This window comes from Lissotriton helveticus, chromosome 12 (genome assembly GCF_964261635.1).
Source record: "Lissotriton helveticus chromosome 12, aLisHel1.1, whole genome shotgun sequence".
NCBI lineage: Eukaryota > Metazoa > Chordata > Amphibia > Caudata > Salamandridae > Lissotriton > Lissotriton helveticus.
Genome location: NC_136073.1, coordinates 223,085,987 through 223,109,991, shown reverse-complemented (window position 1 = coordinate 223,109,991; position 24,005 = coordinate 223,085,987). Strand labels below are relative to the sequence as shown.

Below are 24,005 nucleotides of genomic sequence, written 5' to 3'. Positions count from 1 at the left end.
CACTATGATAAACAAAAGAGAGAAGACCCCACTTGTTCCAGGGAACAGGGTACTGCAGACAATCAAACTCAAAAGAAATATCCCTGGATTAACTGTTGGAAATTAGTTATCTACCCTCATTGACACCTAACTGTGAATCAAGTATGGTTTTTAAGTAATTTGGCCACAGACTAAAAAGTAACGTTTACACTCTTTCTTTATTAAAAATTCTCTTCCTTAGCGTGATATTTTCCTTAACATAAGGAACCAAGGTCAATGTTAAAATTTCAGAAGAAACAATTTTCCTGAAAGACAGTAAATAAAAACATCTCATAGTATACAGTGAAAATTAATAAAACATTCATCAATACAATAAAATATATACAGTGTGCATGAAAAACATTGATCACAACCTAATTACACAGGACAAATTGTAAATAACAGACAAGTAAACCCCCTATTCTCAATGGATCAGCTAATGTTGCTACAGGATAGTCAGATCCAATAGCCTTTATACCACTTGTGTGAGGCTTCCAATGTCCAAACTTGGCGTATTTATGGAAACCCCCAGGCTTTACTTGGATTCTATAAACATGGAGCGTCAACGCGTTTCGGTGTTTTAGCCGTGGATATGGTTACACCTTCTTCAGGACAAATTTAATTGGGGTCATCAACATCTTGATAGTGGTGTCCTTCTAAATATTAGAAAATATATCAATCAGTACATGTTTTATGTCTTATATACAATTACAGAACACGTTTATCAAAGAAAGGGCCGCCGTTTTCGTATCACTATAATCAGGCGGCTTTCATTGGAGTGGGTTATACTTGATGTACTCTTTTTACGCAAATCATGGATGTAGTCACTGAATATGCTCCAAACTTTTTGTTTGTACACGTTTCATTTCTGATTAATCTGTAGCTGGTTACATATGGCATCTCACCCAGCAGGGTATCATTCGCCCTCCGTTACATTTTAGTTGTTAGCCTACTTTCGTATAGTTGTCCTACCACTAGACCAAACACTACTAACCTTTCTTGTGGGTCTTGAAATTTCGGGACACTTAGTGGGGAAGTGTGCAATATTTTTCAAACTTAAGGCTCATCCCCTCATCGGGAACGGTTTGAGTAGTTTCCTTTTGGAACTGGGGAAGGCAAGAGGCAGACTGTAGGCTCAATATCTATAATTAACGCTATGTTTTACTAAAAGTGGAGATACTCCTTACCTTTTGTCAGTTCTATATAACCATTTCCTTTGTGATTCTCATATACTTTACTGTTTTCCTTGAAGCTCTGGTAGTTATACGTATCTTTGAATTTTGATACAGGGTTCTATTATGGAGATAAAGTGAGGGGACTTTTAGTTATGTCTCACTACTCCTTTCACCTTATATTTATCACTCATGTTTTTTCTATGTGCCCTTACCTGTTGTCCTCAAATCGTTCACCGCGGTAACACCTTAGGTATCGACTTTCAGGTGAGTCATTCAGCGAGATTGTTTGAACTGGATATGTTCTAGATTGAAAGAATAACATGCGCTAATTTCGTGACATGATGGAATATATTATGACGTTTTATCGCCCAAGTGTCTCCTAACCCTTATTATTAGTCTATTATCCCGCATGTTATTTCTACTTCCTAAGCGATGGCCTTAGTTTTAAAAGGGAGAAGATACGGATTGCCCTTTAAGACCTATTCAGTATAGAACTTGACCACTCTATGATGGCGGCGACGTAATACACATAGAGCTGATCCACTGCGTATGCGCAACTGTGACGCATGGGCGTGTGATCAGCGTCTATCGTATAGCAACAGCTGAGAATAATCAGCAATCCGGGACGATATATAACGGGCGCTCGATCCCACAGGAGAATAGAACGAGACAGACCCGCGGTTTAGCAGGAGGTGGAGATCACGAAGGTAAGCCCCCAGTACCACACTAGATAGAGGAGATCGTTAGTAGAACAGGCGGGTGTTTGAGTTACAGGAAATAATGGGAAATAATTTATTTCTGAGTAGATAAAAGCAGACGTAACAAGGGGTAACCGGCAGGCACTTACAGAATATCCATTGTGAAATCATAATCAGCCAACTGAAGCTGTGCCCGGCTGTAGTCTAATTAGACGGGGTGATGAGGGGATGAGTCTTAAGTTTGAAAAATATTGCACACTTCCCCACTAAGTGTCCCGAAATTTCAAGAACTACAAGAAAGGTTAGTAGTGTTTGGTCTAGTGGTAGGACAACTATACGAAAGTAGGCTAACAACTAAAATGTAACGGAGGGCGAATGATACCCTGCTGGGTGAGATGTCATATGTAACCAGCTACAGATTAATCAGAAATGAAACGTGTACAAACAAAAAGTTTGGAGCATATTCAGTGACTACATCCATGATTTGCGTAAAAAGAGTACATCACGTATAACCCACTCCAATGAAAGCCGCCTGATTATAGTGATACGAAAACGGCGGCCCTTTCTTTGATAAACGTGTACTGTAATTGTATATAAGACATAAAACATGTACTGATTGATATATTTTCTAATATTTAGAAGGACACCACTATCAAGATGTTGATGACCCCAATTAAATTTGTCCTGAAGAAGGTGTAACCATATCCACGGCTAAAACACCGAAACGTGTCGACGCTCCATGTTTATAGAATCCAAGTAAAGCCTGGGGGTTTCCATAAATATGCCAAGTTTGGACATTGGAAGCCTCACACAAGTGGTATAAAGGCTATTGGATCTGACTATCCTGTAGCAACATTAGCTGATCCATTGAGAATAGGGGGTTTACTTGTCTGTTATTTACATTGTGTCCTGTGTAATTAGGTTGTGATAAATGTTTTTCATGCACACTGTATACATTTTATTGTATTGATGAATGTTTTATTAAATTTCACTGTATACTATGAGATGTTTGTATTTACTGTCTTTCAGGAAAATAGTTTTTTCTGAAATTTTAACATTGACCTTGGTTCCTTATGTTAAGGAAAATACCACGCTAAGGAAGAGAATTTTTAATAAAGAAAGAGTGTAAACGTTACTTTTTAGTCTGTGGCCAAATTCTTAAAAACCATACTTGATTCACAGTTAGGTGTCAATGAGGGTAGATAACTAATTTCCAACAGTTAATCCAGGGATATTTCTTTTGACTTTGATCTACTACGCTATGACACAGAACTCCCATGCTTTCCTCATCCTTGCAGTTGGTCTTTGTGAAGCACGTCAAGGGTCATATAGCAGTTTCATCCTTGACTAGTTTTTGGAACACACATCCAGGCCATGCTCTTCCCAGCAACAGAACCCAGTTAGGCACATATCAGTGTTGTGTGCAAAGCAACATCTTTTCTGCCTTGGAACAGCCTCAGATTACTGGAAATGTTCGGTTTTGATCAACCAATACACATCTACAACCAATCTTCTGCAGCATCCCTCTACTTTCAGGTTAAAAAGTTTGGGGAAAAGCCAGCCAACATGCTCTCTGCTGTGGCTGACTGGGGAAGCCCAATTCGGAAGGTGGAATACCAGATTTGGTCCTAGTATTGTGCCAATGACCACCCTTTCAGAAGAGTCTCTTTAAGCAAGTACTTTATACTTTTCTTGAGTTCAAGAAGAAGCGCTGCGGCATCAATTTAAAGTATAAGTAGTACTACGATAGATACAGGACCAGTGCCTAGTTGACTGAGACCTACATGGAGACCTACATAGAGGGCTGGCTCAAAGTGAGAGACTGCCCAGGATAAGGCAGACCTGAAGAGCACCTGACACAGAAAGACATCTAAACTAAAGGATTAATAGTATCGCAAAACAAAAGATTATAGAAGAGCAACAGTATCTGCCTAGTGAGCCTGCTCCCCTGAACTGCTTTCAGTAACTCACTCTCAACACTAGCCCTCCAACGCAGTGTGCCTGAGACAGGGTAGCAATTAGAAGTGTGGGTTAGAAAGGTAATATGTAGCGCCTTTTGAGCTCCTGCAATTTATAGTCAAAACTCATGTAGTGCCTTCCAGTGTGTGGACCAATGTAGCTCGGGGTATAATTGTTAGAACATCTTGGAGGACACACACATAAGAAAATCTTGACCATGGCTTCCTGTTTTGAAAGGTAGGATCTAGACATTTTTGGATCATACTTGTGCGCCAACCATTGGCACTATCCATTTCCCCCAGAACCCTTAGTAACCTGGATATGAATGGTGACCAGTTTGAGTCACACAGTTTCACACAGTTAACAGTCAGTCCTCCCGACAACAGGGAGTCAACCTGCTCTTGTTACATGTACAGCCTCCCTTGAATCTTCTCAGGGCTCCCTTAACCTGCCAACTAGAGATCTGTATTTTTTGGGTTGGGTTATTTTCCGGTTTTGGGAGGTGTAGTTTGGATCTAGCTTTTCTGGAAAAACACAGGAGGGTCTCAAACCTGCTGAGCTGTTAGCTTCAATGTCCATTTTTAGGTTGCGAGCATTTAGAAAGATCAGGAGACCAGAAATACATTGATGCAATGGACCACTCTGGACTATTTTGATGCAATGGCTGGTTTGTTTGCATGAGACTTAAGACTACAAGTTCCAATGAACGCCAATGGTTTGCAAAACGACGTGGATCCCCGACGTAGGATAGCATTTTCAATATTGCATTTGAATGTAAAATTATTATAGTGTCTTTGAGTGTAAGTGCTATATACTGCTTGTAGTTATACAACAGCCCCAGAATGTGCTAGAATCATATGGTCTCTTGCATGAATCATTATTTTGCCTGCCCGAATTTCCCTACTGTGAATAAAGATTTGTTCCTTTCATAATATATTGTTCAGACTGAATACTGATCTTTATTGAGTGTGATTACGGTGTCCTATAGTATCTCACATCCAAGTCTGTGCTACCTCCTTGACTGCCCCACCAAGCTACAGCTGGATACTCAATTATATATAAGGGAACCTAGGTTCAATGGTAAAGAATAGTAGCCAGCAAGGCTACCCATCCAGCAGCCTCTAGCTGCCCCATGACCTGGAAAGAAGCCTGACATCAGTGAGGGCCTCAACGAAAGGCAACAAAGGTTCTTGGTAGGTTTTTCCTGGGTTGAGGACCTCTATGAGAACATTAGTTTTAACCTCTGTAGTGGAAAGGGTGAGGTCTGATACCTCCGCTGCTCTCCTAATCACTGTTGCAAAGGACGCAGACTCATCAGTTGTCACAGCAGGGTTAGAGAAGAACATACCAATGTCTGGGGAGGTATCCAGGCCACTGGCCTCCTGCAGGTCATCAAATTGGTTCCCATCACAATAAGAGTCATTATGGGTATTGTCATCTGCATCATCATCACCATGGCCAGGAGCTTGCATTTCTGGGTCCCAATGGGTGTGCTATTATGGTTTTTGTGGTGGGGTGTGTGCTTTAGAGTCCGATAAGACTACCGACTCCGATTCCAGCTTCGGGACTGAGACTTGTGGTGCAGGGAGGAAGTGTTGGACACAGTGCAGAATACAGAGGCGCTATGCTGGAGGAAGGGCTAGCCTTGGATCGAAGCAGAGAGGCACAGTCAGCCGCAGGGATGGATCCACTGATCTGGCCCAACTGGAGGCCACCTCGGATGCTTAGAGCCCGAAGGCACAGTGGAGGTATGTGATGGAGCTCTAAAGATGGTGTCTAAGGCCTGTTTGAGCTCTTAGAACTGTTGTGGAATCACCGATGACCCGGGAAAGTCAGGGCACATCTGGATCAGCACCTGGATGTGTTACCAAATTGGGGAATGACTCCACGGCATAGCAATGCCCAGGATGTTGTGCGACTTCGAATGGTTGGAGTGGTAGGATGACAGAGGCCCATATTTGACCCTCGTGTGTATTTCGGACTTTTCTGACCTTTTGAAGTCATGTGGCTTTGATACCAATCAATTATGTGAGCGCCCTCGGGATCGAGTAGGCGTGCACACCCTTCACTTTGACTTCTTTTAAAGTTAAGGAACTGTGAGTTTTGCTTCGCTGTCACAGATGGCCTTGCAATTCATCTTCGCACAGCACTCACATGATGCACATGCGTGTTTGGATCAAGACACCAAAGACAGGCGTCATGGGTGTCGGTCATGGACATCTGTCAGTGGCAGTCTCGATACAACTTACAACAACCTGTATTTTTAGGGCCAGTCTGTCTGCACACTCTAGATGAAAAGTTGAGGGGAACATTTTTCTCTGGATGACAAGATCTGAGAGGCTTCGAAACTGCACTGGAAGTCGCAGAAAGGAAAGAACTGATTTCGGTATGCGGAGAAGTTGCATATATGGGGACCCCAACATCACATCCTGGGCGAGATGGATCTAACATCCACATGTCGCCACCTGCCAACACATGAGGGAATTGCTAGAAAATGTTTCTGAAGTCAGTCTGGCATCTGTGGAATATTCACAAGGAGAAGAATCTTCAGTTAGAGTTGTCTATCAGAAGGTATTGCGAACATCAAACGACACATCTGAGTGGACAATTACAGATCTTAATTATTCTGGACATCTGACAAATTAGTCATCTGAATAAATAACATCTTTTTTAAGGCTACTCTTAATGCTTTAATGTGACATTGCTTATGGTGAAGTCAGTCTATTGTTCGAATCCCCCTCCCGCTCACTGACAGTACAAGAGGGAGCAATGTATTAAACAACGGTTACTCACCCGCCAAGAATACTGTCTATGGCATCCGTGGCTCTCCCTAAAGGCTCTTCTTGGGTGACCATCTTGGCTACCACGGTTTTCTGCTGCTCGTTGTTCAATATGACAGTGGTCTGAGGGACGACGCTATGAAAAAAAATCCCCGGGGGAAAACAATGAGGATCAACACTTATTATTCATTCAACAACAAATCTGTACCCATATTTTAGCTTCTACATAAAAAAGACAACCATCTGGAAGCTTATCAGCATAGACCTAAACTTGGATTTAACCTATTCTGTACAGGCCAGATAAATTGAACTCTTATTACACTTTTATGGTGTCATGCAAGGTAAGTCAAGTCACACACTGCTAATTATGCAATTACCTTATTACTAGTTACTTATAACATGAGGAAGAGCAGAATATGGCAATAAACTGCTTGTATTTTTATTACTGTAATAACAAAATGGCACACTTAGAATGGTAAAGTCATTACAAGTGACAAGTAACATGACCTGCACCACCTTGCCTCCAGAGCCATGTAGTTTTGTTTTCATCAGTGCTAAAACGTCATTTGGGGTAGCCTGACTAGGAATAGCGTGGATGTGAGCCAAAGTGGCTCCACTTCACCCCAGTAACCAGCAATTATGGTGCCAATACCAAATCTCTTGGGTGAATTCAGGTCACCTGATGGTCAGCGTTAACTAGACCCAATAGTGGATCTACATTGCTGTGTGCTGACCATTGCCACAGAACTGATAGATTTGGAGAGAGACACCTGTGGGACACCATTTTGAATTAGAGCAGAGAGGAATAGTGTTGTGTCGGACAGTCACACACTAGCTACACTAAGTGGCTAAGTAGGCGTGGGGAGAAGAGAGGAAATGCCAGTGGCTTAGAGGGTATACTGAAAGATGTGCAGTGGGGCTGTGGAGGTGGTGCTGAGGAGGAGGCATGAGTGTGCTCTTGGACTCAAACACAGAGTACACGACCTTGAAAGGGCCTTAGATAAAGGAAAAGAAAAGTAGCAAAATACAGTCCACAGAGGAGAAATACGACAATATTCTGATTAAACAAGACATTGACAACAGGCTGAGTTGTAATAATAATCGTTTAAGATGGGTACCATAAAGCACAGTGAAGAACCGGGTTTTAGAACCCAGCGGCGCCAGGGACACGCCCAAAGTCTTCGGGTTCTCCTGTCTTGGCAAACAGAGACACGGAATACTTCTAGGTGGCGTCAGAGATCAAATTTATAAGCTGCAGCTAGTAACAGTAATCTCAGCAATACAACACGGTGTACAACTCAAGAAAACTGTTCAATTTCATAGAGCAAGACATCAGTATTTATACACAATATTCTCATTATAAATGCACACCCACTGCGCAAAATTCTGACCAATAGGACACATTTTCTAACTGAGTATCACATTAACAAAAACCCAATTTACAGTAACCCAACCCAAAAGTTAATTATTAGGAATGTCCCAAATTCAATTTCCACAAGCCGGACAAACCCATAATTGAAAGCACTACCCATGTAATGAAAAGTCGTAAGGAAAGAAACAATTCAGATGCTGATTAGGATAAGATATGTGCAAGGAAACTAAAAGTTAACGAGGTCCTGAACATTGATTGGTAATTACAGACAAGAATCAAACCAAGGGAAATTGGCTTCGTGAAGGGTCAGTTTCAGAGGTCAGCGTCCTGCAGTTCACTCACAAGTCAGAAAGGGCAAGTTAATATGTACATGGACCACGAAGTCCATGCAACTTTGTTTGTTCGTTTACTTCCAAGGCCTACGTGAGGGCAACATAAAATGGCGTCTTCAGACGACGCAAACAAAATGGAGTCGGTCCCGATAACCACGGAACCTCAGACCCTCCTTTTGCCATTACGTAGGCAATGACCTAAACTCACGTCAATCTGAATCCAGGTCTATATCTATACTCATCAGGTAATCAAGGTGTTGCTGTAACATCATCTTATTATCCTTCACTTCTCTCGGGACAGGTCTTCTCACACAGATTGTAGCACAAAGGCCACAAATGGCGGGACCACAATGGATGCATAAGCAACACGAGAAAAGGATCGCTAAAGCCATACCAAGGAACATCAGAATCTTCCATCCCCATTTGGACAGCATTTCCCAAAACCATCCCATCAATGACCAGTTCCCTTCGTCTACATGTATAGACTCAGCGGACTTATGTAACCTCAAGATGGCTTGGTACACTGTCGGGGCGTTATCTGGTATGAAAACGCAGCAACTAGACCCGATCAATTTACATACTCCACCTCTATCTGCAAGTATAATGTCTAAAGCAAAGCGGTTCTGTAATGTCATAAGGCGATTCGCTTGAAGCTCAGCTGTAATATTGCTAAGGGCACCTGCAGTCTCATTTATAGTGGCCTCGACCACTCTCGTAAGCTGACGGATAGTCCTACCATTAGCCATAGGACCCCAAAAGGGCAGGAAACCCTTAAAGAAATCTCCAACTTCTTGTGCGGCAGTGTCTTTCGCATCGATAACACCTCTACCATATCTTGTCTTATGGTAGTTGAAAGCAGCTGTGTATGTAGGGGGAAGCAAAAATGCCACATAACATGTGCCTGAAAAGTCAGAAGGCAACCATGTATATGCTCTATCATAACAAACAAAATACGTGCCTTTAGCTGGCACGAACGGTGGAGATTTCTGGGACGTATAGACATAGGTGTGAGCACACACACTCTTACCAAGCTTAGCTCTCGGATTCTGACCATTACCTTGCAGACAAAAATGACCTCGGTGGGGTACAATCCAAATCGGGGGAGACCTTTTTCTTCTCTCCTTCTCAGTCAAACTAATGCTATAGTCAGTCTTGTTCCAACCAATATATGCTCGTACCTCATCTTTAGGGATAGCATTATATGCATCAATATCTCTGACCATATCTACTATTCCCTGTATCAAGGCATTATTATTCGCATTATCTTTGACGGAACGTACAGGAGATGCTTCATTCGCATAGATAAACATTGACTGGAGTGCCCATACTGACCCATTAGGCGAAAAAGGCAAAACCAAATATGGCATTCCCTTCAGTCGTATGCGGCATAAGACCACACACCCAACAATTCGTGGTATTTACAACTAGCTGATGCTGATGTAACATCTGTATAAACGAATTGTTCACAAATTCTAATCTTCATGTCTGTTCATGTTCAGGCAACGTATGAAACTCATGTGGAGAAACAGTAGAAAAAGAAAGAGTAGGTTGGGAGGTAGATGCAAGTGTCTGTTGTGATGCATAGAAAATCCAACCCACACAAACCAACGTAATGTTCAAAAGCATAAGAAAACACATTATTAAAAAACATTTGCTACGAACCAATATACACATTTGCACTCTGAAATCCACTCTTTTAACATCCTTGTTGAACTCAAAAGACTCCATCCTCTAACGTGCTGTTCACGGCAATTTTCCTTCTTCACTTAAGTGTGCGCCAAGATCGCACTAACGACCCTGAACCGCAGACCTTGCGTCAATACGCGGCTCACCCCTTAAGAACTTATACCGTGACCCTGCAGCTGAGTCCTGATGGTGACTCGAAAAAGAAAACGTAAACAAGTCTCTTGATCTGACAAGGTGTAATTCACTACATAAAAAATTTAGATTTATTTGTCCATTTCAAACGTCCTCTTTCGATCTCAGATTGTAGCGCTCTTTGCCAGGCACAGTTTGGGCCTTAAAAAGGAGTTCCGGATTCGTTGTGTCGATTCTCAAGGACGGAGGCACAGCAGCTTGCAGAACATCATCATCCTCGCGTTCTGACTGAGTCCATGTCAAATGTGCATCACTAAAAGGCACGAATCTGGGAACCCTTTCGCATTCAGAGTCAGCTGTTCCATCCCTCACCCACTTGTCATACGGTAAGGGCAACGGAACTTTCTTCGTATGGGTGGCATGCACCCAATTCTTTTTACCAGCTACTCTAACAGCAGTCCGGGTTACCAACAACACCAGAAAAGGTCCAGTCCATCTCCGTTCCAAGTTCTTGGATCGCTGAAAATTTCTGATTAGAACTGAATCTCCAGGTTGGATAACGTGCCCCGGATCTGTAGTAGCTGTCGGCAAACTGTCATAGACCTGTTGGTGGAGAACACGTAATTTAGCAGTCAAGTCATGTAAGTAATCCTCCAACAAAGGGTACTCAAGGTCACTGTATTTTTTAGGACGAGGCACACCCCAAACATTCGCTGGACGACCAAAAACTATTTTGTATGGGCTAAGTCCCACACGAGAATACACTGTCGTCCTTGTTGACAAAAGAGCCAACGGCAAGGCATCCGGCCATGTAAGACCAGTGCTCGCTTGTACCTTAGCTAATTTCAGCTTCAAGGTACCATTGTAACATTCAACAAGTCCAGCAGACTGGGGGTGATTCGCTGCGTGGAACTTCTGATTGATACCCAATCCCGCACACACTTTCTTCATGACTCGACCCACAAATTCACTCCCATTGTCCGACCATACAATTCTCGGCAAACCAAATCTGGGGAAATACTCTTTGAGCAAAACCTTGGCTGTAGACAAGGCAGTATTATCCTTTAGGGGGTAGGCCTCTATCCATCTGGAAAAGGCGCAAACAACCACAAGGACATACTTCAGATTATTGCATCTCTCCATCTGATTGTAATCTAGCTGTATCACTTCAAATGGATACGTCGGAGGAGCAAAATGACCAGCTGGAGTTGGAGTTCCCTTGCCAGGATTATACTTCAGACAAATCATACAATGCTTCACAACATTCTCAGCACATTTCGGAATTCCAGCATTCTGCCATACTGGAGCCAACAATTTGCATATTCCCTTCGAACTAATGGGAGCCATTCCATGAGCCATAGTAACCACTGGGAGCACGTACGCATCAGGCAACAACCATCGCTGGTGTTCTGACAACTCAACCCAACAACCTGTCGAATCCAACATACCCGTACTCTCTCTCCACGTACTCACTTCTTTCTCTGTAGCTTCAGCCTGAATCATCTTCACACTTTCTATTGTGTCTTCACACATTCCACTTTCCACAACCCATCTTGAAGGACCTGCCACATACATACGGCTCATCATGTCTCTCGCCGTTTCCTTCGCAACTTCATCCGCAAACGCATTCCCTCGACCTACATCGTCCACAACTTTCTTATGCGCACTACACTTCACAATTGCAATCTGCTTTGGGAGAGCAAGAGATTCGAAATGTTCATTCACTAACTGCCCATGCTGAATTTTTGTGCCACGGAAAGTAAGGAATCCTCTTTCTCTCCACAAACGTCCAAAACTAAGGGCAACACCAAACGCATACTGGCTATCAGTATAAACATTCACTCACTTTCCTTCTGACAATACACACGCTCGTGTCAATGCAATCAACTCTGCTGCTTGCGCAGAATTCTGTGCTATGCGTGCTGTCTCAACAACTGTATGTAAAGTTGTGACGGCATATGCTGCAGTCGTTTCACCATTCGGAAGCTTAAAACACGAACCATCTACCCATAAAGTACCATCAACATTCTCAAGAGGAGTATCCTTCAGATCAACTCTAGCTTTCGTTTCTTCCTCTGTACGAAGAAAATAATCATGCTGTTCTTGAGCATCCGTCTCTGTAGAGATCGGCAACAACGTAACAGTGTCAACTCATAACCTGACAGACGTGCACTAGTAAGGTGCTGTGTCTTGGTCCTGTTCAATAAGGTATCCACTGCATGTGGGACCATCACAATCAACGTATTATCCAATACCAAACCAGCAGACTGTCGGACAGAAACAGCCGCTGCCGCTGTAGCTCTCAAACAGCTCGGCAACGCCTTAGCAACTGGGTCTAACGTAGCTGAAAAATACGCACATGGACGTTGCTTGTGTCCGAACTGTTGTGTCAACACTGACAATGCACAACCTTCTCTCTCATGAACATACAACGTGAAAGGTTTACTGTAGTCCGGAGTACCCAATACCGGAGCCGAACACAATGCATCACGTAATTCAGAAAAACTTTTCTGACACTCATCAGACCAAGGGAGAGGATGCGGAGTATATTTAAGAGTCAGCGCCAACAGAGGTTTCGCTAACAGGGAAAAATTAGGGATCCATTGTCTACAATACGAGGTGATACCTAAGAAAGCACGCACTTCTCTCTGTGAGGATGGCACACTCATTTGCGCAATCGTTTGAATTCGTTCTGGGGTCAACCTTCTTCCCTCCTTCGACAAGAGATGACCTAAGTAGGTTACTTCTTGGCGACAATATTGCAACTTTGAAGGTGACACTTTATGATGAAGGTCAGACAAATACCGCAACAGAGAAAGAGTAGCCTCTTTACAAATCTTTTCGTCATCAGCAGTAATCAACAAATCATCAACGTACTGGATAAGAGTAGCACCAGTAGGCAACACAAAACTATCAAGCTGAGTTTTCAACGCCTGACTATAGATGGAGGGACGTTCACAATAACCTTGGGGAGCTCTCTTAAACCGGAAGCTTCGTCCTCCTAAAGAGAAGCCAAAAATATCCCTACTCTCCTCAGCAATCGGAATGCTAAAGAAAGCATTCTTTAGGTCGATAACAGAAAACCAGGCTGCCGAAGCAGGAATCAGAGTCAACAAAGCAGTGATATCAGGGACAACAGGAAACTGTGGCACCACAATCTTGTTGACCTCTCGAAGGTCGATCACAAACCGGTACACAGGTGGCTGAGAAGCATCAGTACGCTTAAGGACAGGCAAAACAGGACTGTTACACACGTTACCTCTCGTTTCTTCAACCACACCCTTCTCAACCAAATCATAGACAATCGCTAATAGAGCTCTCTCGCCATCACTAGATATTTTATACTGTGGAATACGAGGTAGCCTAGCATTCGATTTGAGGTTGACAACATAAGGTGGAATCTGCAAAAGACCAACATCATTAGGACCTGTAGCCCAAAGTGTATCAGGAAGAGAACGCAATTCCAGTGGAAGACAATCTTTAGACACATACATCGGAGAAATTACTTTCTTACCTAGGGTAAGTTGTACTCCCGAAGGAGAACAATGTAATGTCGCATACAATCTTTTCAGCAAGTCCAAACCCAACAGATTCTCATTACAACCAGTCGTCAAAATAAGAGGAGCTTCCAATTCACAAGGGCCAATAGAAAGGGGCAAAGAATTAGAAATCGGGTTACGAACTGGGGCGCCTGAAAATCCTACGGAAACATTGGTCAAGCCAGACAAAGGTGCGCCAGGAAGTTTAGAGTGCATAATAGAACTCTTTGTCGCACCAGTATCCAAAAGAAAAGGTTGTGTCACACCTGATGTAATCACTTCAACATAAGGTCCACTCTGATCTACTGGAACTGACACTACTCCCTCTCTTTGCCCATGGCTGTCCTAACTATCATTATAACCAGCACTCTCACTCTCGATATAATAATCATCAACATAGTACTGTGCAGACTGACCACTCGGAACATTCTGTCTGTCAAAGTAATTCGCAGAATTCTGAAGGGAAGAGGAACGCTCATTCTGGGGTAACACACCACGTCCCCTACCCCTAGGAGCTTGCTGGAAACCACCACAACCTCTCTGACCAGATACGCCATTCGCACGCTGTAACAAAGCCGGGCAACTATTCTTAAAATGACCTTCCTCTCTGCAATAAGCACACTGATTAGGACTAGGAAAGAATCGCGGAGCATAAGGCTCAGGTTTCTGTAACAATCTCTGAAACTGTGGAGGTTGCTGAAACTGAGGCTGATTCTGACGAGGCGGATAAGCTTGCTGCAAAAGAACCTTCATCTTTAAATCTTTAGTTTTCTTCTCTGCTTTATCCTTCTCATCTTTATCCCTATTCTCATAATATTGTGCCGTAGCCAATATCTGGGCCGACGAAGAAACAGCCCATGAACTCTCAGAGTCCTTTAACTTATTAGAAAGTTCGGGAAGCAAATTAAAGACAAATTTGTCCACGAACAAACTTTGACCACCTTCCGTACTCATGTCCTGACCACTATGATCGATAAACGTTTCTTCATAACCTAGTGAAGAAATCAGACACCCTCTCGTCTTTCTTTTGTTTGCATGCTGCTAACTTGTCCCAATTCACTCGCAAAGCAGGCATCATAGTTTTCATTAGATTAATAATCCTACCTGGTAATTCTGCAACTAAAGGTTCAGGTTTAGCACCTCCTACCTGTCGACCATCTGCAGCAACAATATTAGCCCACGTATCGCCTAATTCTTGTGCATGATTCGCATGACGAATCTTCGCCCACAAAGGTTGAGGAACTACATTACCCATTAACATATTTATGTCAGCTAAATTCATAATACACGCTTCAACTGTCTGAGACAACTCTTTGTAATAACCAGCAGGATTCTTACGAGGGTCAGGTAAGGTCTGCTTAAGAGCCAAGACCTCTGCTCTCTTCCAAGGAACCTGTACCCACACTCGCTGAAAATGGGCTTCTGCAGCCTGAATACCCAAATTAACATTAGCAGCAACTGCCTCTCTCCATACAGGGGGAACTTCTCTCATAGGATACTGCTTCACTTTCCTCCTACCAGAAGGATCAGGTTCATACAACGGCTGAGGCGGTAACCTAGACCTGAAGGCAAGTATCGTCTCTACAGCTGTAACATCAGATTCCACTATCGTCCCTTTAGCAAACTCTAACTGAACATCAAGCACTTCCTGCGGAATCGGACCCAACTCATTATCTTCCCATTCCTGCCGCAGAAAAGCACACATCACATCAAAAATATACCTTTGCTTAGGCGGCTCCCACTGAAAGAAAACATCCATAACTGCTGGCAAATTATACCTGGAAGCATTTAAAATCCATCTACGAGCCAACAGATCCAACACTGCTCTCTTCGGAACTAGGAAGCTGACTACGACTCTGCTTACGTTCCGAAACAGGGGTCATACTCAGTGGAGACAACAGATTAACGACAGTTTCTGTCATTCGTTTTCGAGCAGAAGGAGAAGAAGTAGGCGTAAAAACAGGAAAGTTAAAATCTTGAGACAAAGTAGGAACAAGTGCAGTAGGAGTCTGAGATGGAGAAGCAGAAGGCAAAGGAGTTTGAGGCAAAGCTGGAAGCAAAGCTTGCGACCCTAGAGTGGGTAGCGTAGTAGAAGGCAAAGCCATCTGTGGAGCACCCGGTGGCTGAACAACAGCAGGAGGTTGAACAACAAAGGGTGGAACAACTGGGGGTAATGGAGGCGCAGTAGCATCCTGCACATAAGGGGGTGGCAATCTCAGTAAATGAGACATCAAAGGATCTTTTTCAGGGTCTTCAGTCACTTTTGGAGGAGAAGACGGCAAGGCCAGATAACATTTATCTATGGCCATGCAACGCTGTCTATCTAAAACTTCACTCACTCGATCTTCTTTCTTCTTAAATAGCGCAACTTCCAGATTATCTAAAATATTTAATTCAAAACTACCATGTTGGGGCCATCGTAAAACACCATCCTTTTTAGTATAGCGGACCAATACTTCATTATAAGTAATAGGACCCACTCCGTGTTTTGAATAGAGCTCATAAGTCGGAGTTCCAACCGGAGGTATCGGACACTAATCCTCCAATCGGGAATCCCTGTTACAACCACAACTAAACCATTTCCTAATTTTGCTAAGACCAGGCATCTCATAGCTCACTAATCTAGCTTCAAACTTCAAGGGGTTATCAACTATCGATACACTCGTAAATATACGAACCCCTCGGCTTCGATTTTTGCAAAAATCAAATCAAAACCAAGAACCAAAACAAAGTCGTGGGAGCGACCCACTTATACTTAACCAAATATCTGTCACGCCACCAGAAGACCGTCTATCGTCTCGCTCTAAAAAGGATCAATCAAGGGTCCAAGTCAGGGCGACAGTCCTTCGTAGCCGTTGGAAAGCGGGAAGCCTCGCAGAAAAGACCTTCGGTCCACGTCGACATGCAGGGGTCAATGAAGTGGCGGCCTTCCTCCAGAATTTCCTCACGTGGCTCCTCACGATCCTTGGGCTTGGACCGGTACCGCTGAGGTAGCCCCACCGATGGGCGCCAACTGATGAACCGGGTTTTAGAACCCAGCGACGCCAGGGACACGCCCAAAGTCTTCGGGTTCTCCTGTCTTGGCAAACAGAGACACGGAATACTTCTAGGTGGCGTCAGAGATCATATTTATTAGCTGCAGCTAGTAACAGTAATCTCAGCAATACAACACGGTGTACAACTCAAGAAAACTGTTCAATTTCTTAGAGCAAGACATCAGTATTTATACACAATATTCTCATTATAAATGCACACCCACTGCGCAAAATTCTGACCAATAGGACACATTTTCTAACTGAGTATCACATTAACAAAAACCCAATTTACAGTAACCCAACCCAAAAGTTAATTATTAGGAATGTCCCAAATTCAATTTCCACAAGCCGGACAAACCCATAATTGAAAGCACTACCCATGTAATGAAAAGTCGTAAGGAAAGAAACAATTCAGATGCTGATTAGGATAAGATATGTGCAAGGAAACTAAAAGTTAACGAGGTCCTGAACATTGATTGGTAATTACAGACAAGAATCACGCCAAGGGAAATTGGCTTCGTGAAGGGTCAGTTTCAGGTGAAGAGGTCAGCGTCCTGCAGTTCACTCACAAGTCAGAAAGGGCAAGTTAATATGTACATGGACAACGAAGCCCATGCAACTTTGTTCGTTCGTTTACTTCCAAGGCCTACGTGAGGGCAACATAAAATGGCGTCTTCAGACGACGCAAACAAAATGGAGTCCGGTCCCGATAACCATGGAACCTCAACAGAAGGCTAGGACATACAGAAATTCATATGTGAAATACATCATGCCATCAGGTTGTGGTAAATAAATAAATAATACCTCTCTTTTTGACTAGACATATATCATAACAGATAGCTCAATAAATAAGAGTCAAGATTCGAGGTAGTAGGAGTTTTGCAGGTTTATTACAGCATAAGGACAGGATCAGGACAACCTGCATAGGAATAGGATGGCCGGGCCCAGCAGCTGCTGGGGCTGGGTCTGGGATGAGCGCGCTGACTTTTAATAACAATACATGAGTATATATACATAACGCAAACACATAGCATTACATTGCAGTAGGCGTAGCAGTGGGTGGAGCAGAAGGCGTGACGCGTAGCAGTCGCGAAAGATAAGGGCGAAAGTAGGTGTAACTGGGCGTATACATAGGCATGTGATGCAAACGTAACAGAATATGTCATGAATGGGGCGGAAACCATGGAGGGGGCTACCTAAGGAGCCGGGACCTCTAACCTGATGGTGCGCGCAAACTAGCAATGACGTATTACTAGGAGAAGCTGGGGGCTATGAACTCTGTGCTAGGAGCAGAGACTGAAGTCTGGAGAGTCAGGGCGACATGTACCTAAACAGTATCTAGTATCTGATGTTTAGAGAACATGTTGATATAAACTAGAAGTCAGGAGGGGAAAGGCTGACTTGATTCTAAGACTGGACCATGCATTATTCTACATGTAGTGCGTGATGAAGAATACTAAATGACCATTAAATGCAGTATTTCTCTAACGTGGAGACGTGAAGGCTAGACAATGACGGAAACTATTGATGCAGTTCAGTAGCTTAGGAATGCAGAGATGGAGGGCTGAACTGATAACTGGAACTATAACATACTTTTGGCAGACTCAGAGGCAGAGCCAGGCTGGGCCGGGCACTGCGAGGCAGGAAGTAAGTGAAGGGTCGAGGATACAGGTGGGGGCTGTATCGCTCCTCAGCGAGGCTTCAGGAGACAGGAGCTGAATCTGGTGTCCGGGCCCTTTTGAGGCCTAGAGACGGGGACTTTACAATGAAATAACGTGCACACTGAGAAACGTGGCAACGTGGCTTTACATAGGCCTGATATTCGTAGTATTCACGAAGACTGGAAACTGACATATTAGAGGTGGACACAACTATAATTGCGTCATTAATCGGACATAGGGAGTACATATGCATATTTAATCATGCACACATAACATATGATGGATGAGGCGTAGGGACACAGAACATGGCAAAATTTACTTTTCCACATTCCCTCCTTGTCACTACGTTTCCATCAGGAAACATCAATATTCATGATACCATCTATCATTTCATACAGTATCATTTGCTCATCTCGAATTCTCTTAGAACGGGATTTAGAACGGGACTTGGGACTAGGAGTTATACTAGGAATACAGGATGTAGCACACATGCCGCAAATCGCAGGGCCACATTGTATACAGAGGCAGCAGCTGAATATGATCGCTACTGCAATACCTAGGAAGGACAATATTTTCCATCCCCATGCGGAAATTATATTCCAGAACCAACCGGATCATGTCCAGGTGCCTGGGTCTTGGTGTATCAGATGGGCAATTTTATGGAGTCTGGTTATAGCTGAATAAACAGACGGCGCGTTATTTGGAATGAAAATGCAGCAACTAGATCCGATGACTCTACAGGCCCCGCCCCTATCGGCCAGTATGACGTCAAGGACGAGACGATTCTGTAAAACGACAAATCTCATAGCAGATTGCTCTTCGGTTAAGTTACCTAAAGCAGAGGCAGTCTCATTTACTACAGCTTCGAGGGTTCTGGTTAACCTACGGATCAGTTTACTATTCTGGATAGGTCCTATAAAGAAAAAGAAACCTTTATTGAAATCGGTATATTGTTCTAGAGTAGTTTCAGTGTAATCGACAATTGGGGACTCCCTTCTATGTCTAATGTGTACTAGATGTGTATTTCTATGATAATCAGATGGGGCTAGAAAAACTGGTGGCAGTAGGAAGGCAATGTAACAGGTTCCCTCCCAATCGAGGGGCAGACGAACATATGCGGTTTGACCACAAATAAAATATGAATGACGTGAAGCTTTGAAAATAGATTTCCCACTGTCACTATACTTGACAATAGTAGTACAATCACTATGTCCTACGTGTACGGAACCCTTATTTCGGACACATAATTCGCCTTTGACTGGTAGTACTGAAATAGCGGGTAAGTCTGGAGTAGAATCAGACTGAACATTCAGGACCATAAAATTCGACGAATAGTTACCTAAACTATACACTTCATTTTCTAGATCTAACCCGGCTCTGTGGGGAAGACCTTGCTTGTCTGGAAAACATGTACTGTTAAGAAAAGACATATCTGTTGAAGATGACGTTAAAGTGGACCATGCTCCACACGAACCATTATGTGAGAATGGATAAGGAAAAAGTGGCAGAACTCCCTTCGGGGTCTGGAAAGGGGGGAGTCGACCACACACCCAACAATTAGTGGTATTGCTGGACTGGTGTGAGTAATGTAACATGCGGATAAAAGTATTATTTCGCATAGCGAGGCGGTAAGAGAGTTCATGAGGGGGCAGATCACTAAACGTGTGCTCTGCTGTAACATTGGAAGACTTATTTACATGTGAAACTGGAAAACACAGGTAAAATGCATAACTGGTGCAGGAAATCATAATGCTGAGAAATAAAATGAAACTTAAAAAAACGATACATCGAATTGAGTTTTGACTAACTCTCTCACTATGGGGGTCTATTTTATACATGTCAGAAACAGTCTAACCGTTTCACCTAGGGGAGGACTTAGACAATCAAACTGGCTGACTTAATTTACTAGACCGTAGTTTCTGTTTATACTCCTGCTGCGGAGTTTTCTCTAACAGGGGAGGGGTTGTAGCAATGTCTTTTGCGGGACAGTCCTTGAGAAGAATATTTTGGCAATCCTTCAAATCCTGGGAAATGTTCTTTAAGACGGGTTTCAGTCCATTAAAAAGTTTGACATGAGAAAGGTGCACCCAGCCTTTGCGTCCTTCCAACTTCACGGCTGTACGGGTGGTGAGGAGGACCTGTCGGGGCTCTTTCCATCGAGGCTCCAGCGGACTTGATCTGTCAAAGTTACGGACCATCACCATGGATCCTGGAACGATTTCATGCGGTGCCACCTCGGTATTGTCTGGAAATGCGGCAGCAACCTGTGAACGACATGAGTTGAGGGCAGACATCAAGGAAGCTAGGTAATCTGTCAGCATATTACTTGAAACATCGGTAATACTTCGGGGTCTAGGTGTACCCCACATGTTAGGGGGGCGGCCGAAAACGACCTCATACGGGGACAGACCTGATCTGGAATGTGCGACCATGCGCATATAAAATAAAGCGACTGGCAGAGCTACTAGCCAGTCCACACCTTTTTCTTGACACACTTTGGCAATGCGGATTTTCAGGGTCTGATTATGTCTCTCAACGAGACCGGCTGCTTCAGGATGGCGTACACAATGGAACTTCCACTGGTACCCTAACAACAGGGAAACGTGCTTCATTAACTCTGAGGAGAATGGCTGGCCGTTATCAGAATATACGACTCTAGGGAGTCCATAACGAGGGAAGAACTCACGAACCAACTGCTTGGCAGTGGTCGCGGCTGTGTAATCTGGGACTGGATATGCTTCTGTCCACCTGGACAAAGCGCATACAACTACAAGGACATACTTGAAACCTCGACATCGCTCCATCTGAATATAATCCATCTGGAGGACTTCAAAAGGGTGGTCAGGAGGCTGGAATCCACCTTGTTCCACCGGGACACTTTTACCTGGATTAAACTGACTACATATCATACAGGTACGGACTTTCTGCTTGGCTGCAGCTCGTAAATGCTTGTTGAACCAAATGTTCTGGATACTGTCTAACATAGCTTTTTCTCCTAAATGTGCTGGACTATGTGCGGTATTAATAATGACTTGAACCATAGAGTCGGGGAGAAACCATGTGGCTCTACCCTTCGTTAACCATCCTTGGTCTGTCTGGACCCCTCCTTGTTCGGACCATTTCTTGATTTCATCGGGAGTAGCATGTAACTGGATATCTATGACATCTTGAGTAGGGTCCTTAACTGTCATGCATGTAGTCGGATCTGGAGTATGTGTCATGTTAACTGGAATGTCTAGAGTCTGTGCTGTAAGCTTGGCTGTGCGATCTGCTAGATCATTACCTTGAGAAATGGTGTCAGTAACTTTCGTATGTGCTTTGCACTTCATGATAGCGATAGATGTCGGCAAGTGTATGGCATCTAACAGAGCTTGAATAAGGAGACCATGCTGAATCTTGGTTCCATGAGAAGTCATGAAACCTCTCTCCTGCCAGAGCACTCCGAAGTCGTGTACAACTCCAAATGCGTAACGTGAATCTGTGTAAACATTAACTTTCAAGTTCTTGGCGTGTATGCAGGCTTGTGTCAGAGCAACTAGCTCTGCTGCTTGAGCGGACAGGGTGTCAATACGGTGTGTTTCAATAACTTCGGTGGCAGTAGTCACTGCATACGCGGCGACTAGTTCTCCTGTACTAGTTCTTAGGCATGAACCATCCACATAAAGTGTCAGGTCGGGGTCTGGTAACGGAATATCTGTCAGATCTTGTCTTGGCTTTGTCGTAATGTTAACTACTTCCACGCAATCATGTGTGGCTGGATTTGAATTAACTGATGGTAACAATGTAGCAGGATTTAAAATGTTGCAGCGTCTGATTTCTATGTGTGGCTGGAACAGTGTCAATTCATAACCTGTTAAACGTGCAATTGTCAAGTGCTGAGTTTGTGTTCGGTTTAAAAGAACTTCCACGGAATGTGGAACTTGTACTGTCAAGGAGTGTCCTAAGACTATGGAATCACTTTGTCTGATAGCTAGTGCTGTGGCTGCAACTGACTTGAGGCACGCAGGCAGAGCCTGGGCTACAGGATCTAATGTGCTCGAAAAATAAGCACAGGGCTTGTATTGTCCTGCTTGATCTTGTGTGAGAACAGATAATGCTGTACCTTCGCGTTCAGTAACGAAAAGTGTAAAAGGCTTACTGTAGTTCGGTGTCGCTAGAACTGGAGCTTGGCATAGGGCTTTCTTTAACTCGTTGAAACTAAGTGTATGTTCAGATGTCCAAGGGAGGACAGTCGATACGGCTGCCTCCTGTGTCGTTAACTGTATCAGTGGTTTGGCTAGAAATGCATACTGAGGAATCCATTGTCTGCAGTAAGAAATAAGGCCGATAAAAGCACGTACCTCCTTCTGTGTCTTGGGCTGAGGAAGACTCGCTATTAACTGGATACGGTCTGGTGTCAACTGCCTACCCCTCTTGGACAGTAAGTGTCCTAAGTAGACCACTTGCTGGACACAGAATTGAAGCTTAGAAGGGGACACCTTGTGCCCCATCTCGGCTAGGAAATACAAGACTGTAAGGGATGCTCGCTCGCAAGCACGTTCAGAACGGGCTGTGATCAGTAGATCATCGACATACTGGAGCAGGGCAGTGTCAGTTGGCATGTGAATGTTGTCTAGTTGTCTCTTGAGTGCTTGACTGTAAATACTAGGACTTTCTGTGAAACCTTGAGGAGCTCGTGTAAACATATAGCTCCTTCCATTTAAACAAAATCCGAAAAGGAACTGGCTGTCTGGATGAATAGGAACACTGAAAAATGCGTTCTTGAGGTCAATGACAGTGAAGAACATGGCTTCGGAATCAATGGCTGTCAATAGGGAAGAGATATCTGGGACAACTGGGTACTGAGGAACAATACATTTATTAAGCTCTCGTAGGTCAATCACTAATCGATATACTGGGGGTGCATTTGGATCAGTACGTTTCATGACTGGAATGATCGGAGAATTACATACGTTGGAGTCAGTTTCTACAACCACTCCTTGAGCCATGAGCTCGTCAATAATTTTGGATAAGGCTGCTACAGCCTCAGGTGGCAATCTGTACTGTCTGATTCGTGGTAACACTACACCTGGTTTGAGAGTCACACGATAGGGTGTGATTTGCATGTAACCTACATCAGTTGGACCTTGTGCCCATAAATGCTGCGGGACATTAGACAGTCTTGAATCAAAATCTCGTAATACATAGTGACCCTTGAAGTCTCGTAGGAACAATCGTATTCCCTCTGGGGAACAGCATATAACTGCACCTAACTCTTTCAGTGTCCTAATGCCTAATAGGTTTTCTGGACATGACTTAGTAAGTAACAGATCAGTAGTGCGGGACAATGGACCTACTTCTAGAGTAACTGGCTTGGAAATCTCATTTACGATAGGTTTTCCTGAAAATCCAAGGGAAACATTTCTTGAGCCTGAGAGCGGAGCCCCTGGAACTTCGGCGTGACTAATTGTGGTCCTACTTGCCCCTGTATCGATCAAAAACTTTCTGTCTTTCCCTAATACTTGACTGTGAACATAGGGACCTTCTTGATCTACAGGTATCTCGATGAGAGGCAAGCCTACCTCCCTCTCTAGGCTGTTTCATGAATACTGCTGGTACTCTGGATACTCAGACTGTGC

At 43.7% G+C, this 24,005-nt stretch overlaps 1 protein-coding gene across 2 annotated transcripts in view; it reads right to left on the bottom strand.

Moving 5' to 3' along the window:
* BANP (BTG3 associated nuclear protein) overlaps window positions 1–24,005 on the bottom strand; it is a 1,144,281-nt gene that overhangs the window by 779,518 nt on the left and 340,758 nt on the right. For both annotated transcript variants that reach the window (XM_078669175.1, XM_078669176.1), the window contains one exon: window positions 6,644–6,766. In XM_078669175.1, the coding sequence (XP_078525301.1) occupies window positions 6,644–6,766 (123 nt within the window). The remainder of the gene's footprint in view (window positions 1–6,643; window positions 6,767–24,005) is intronic.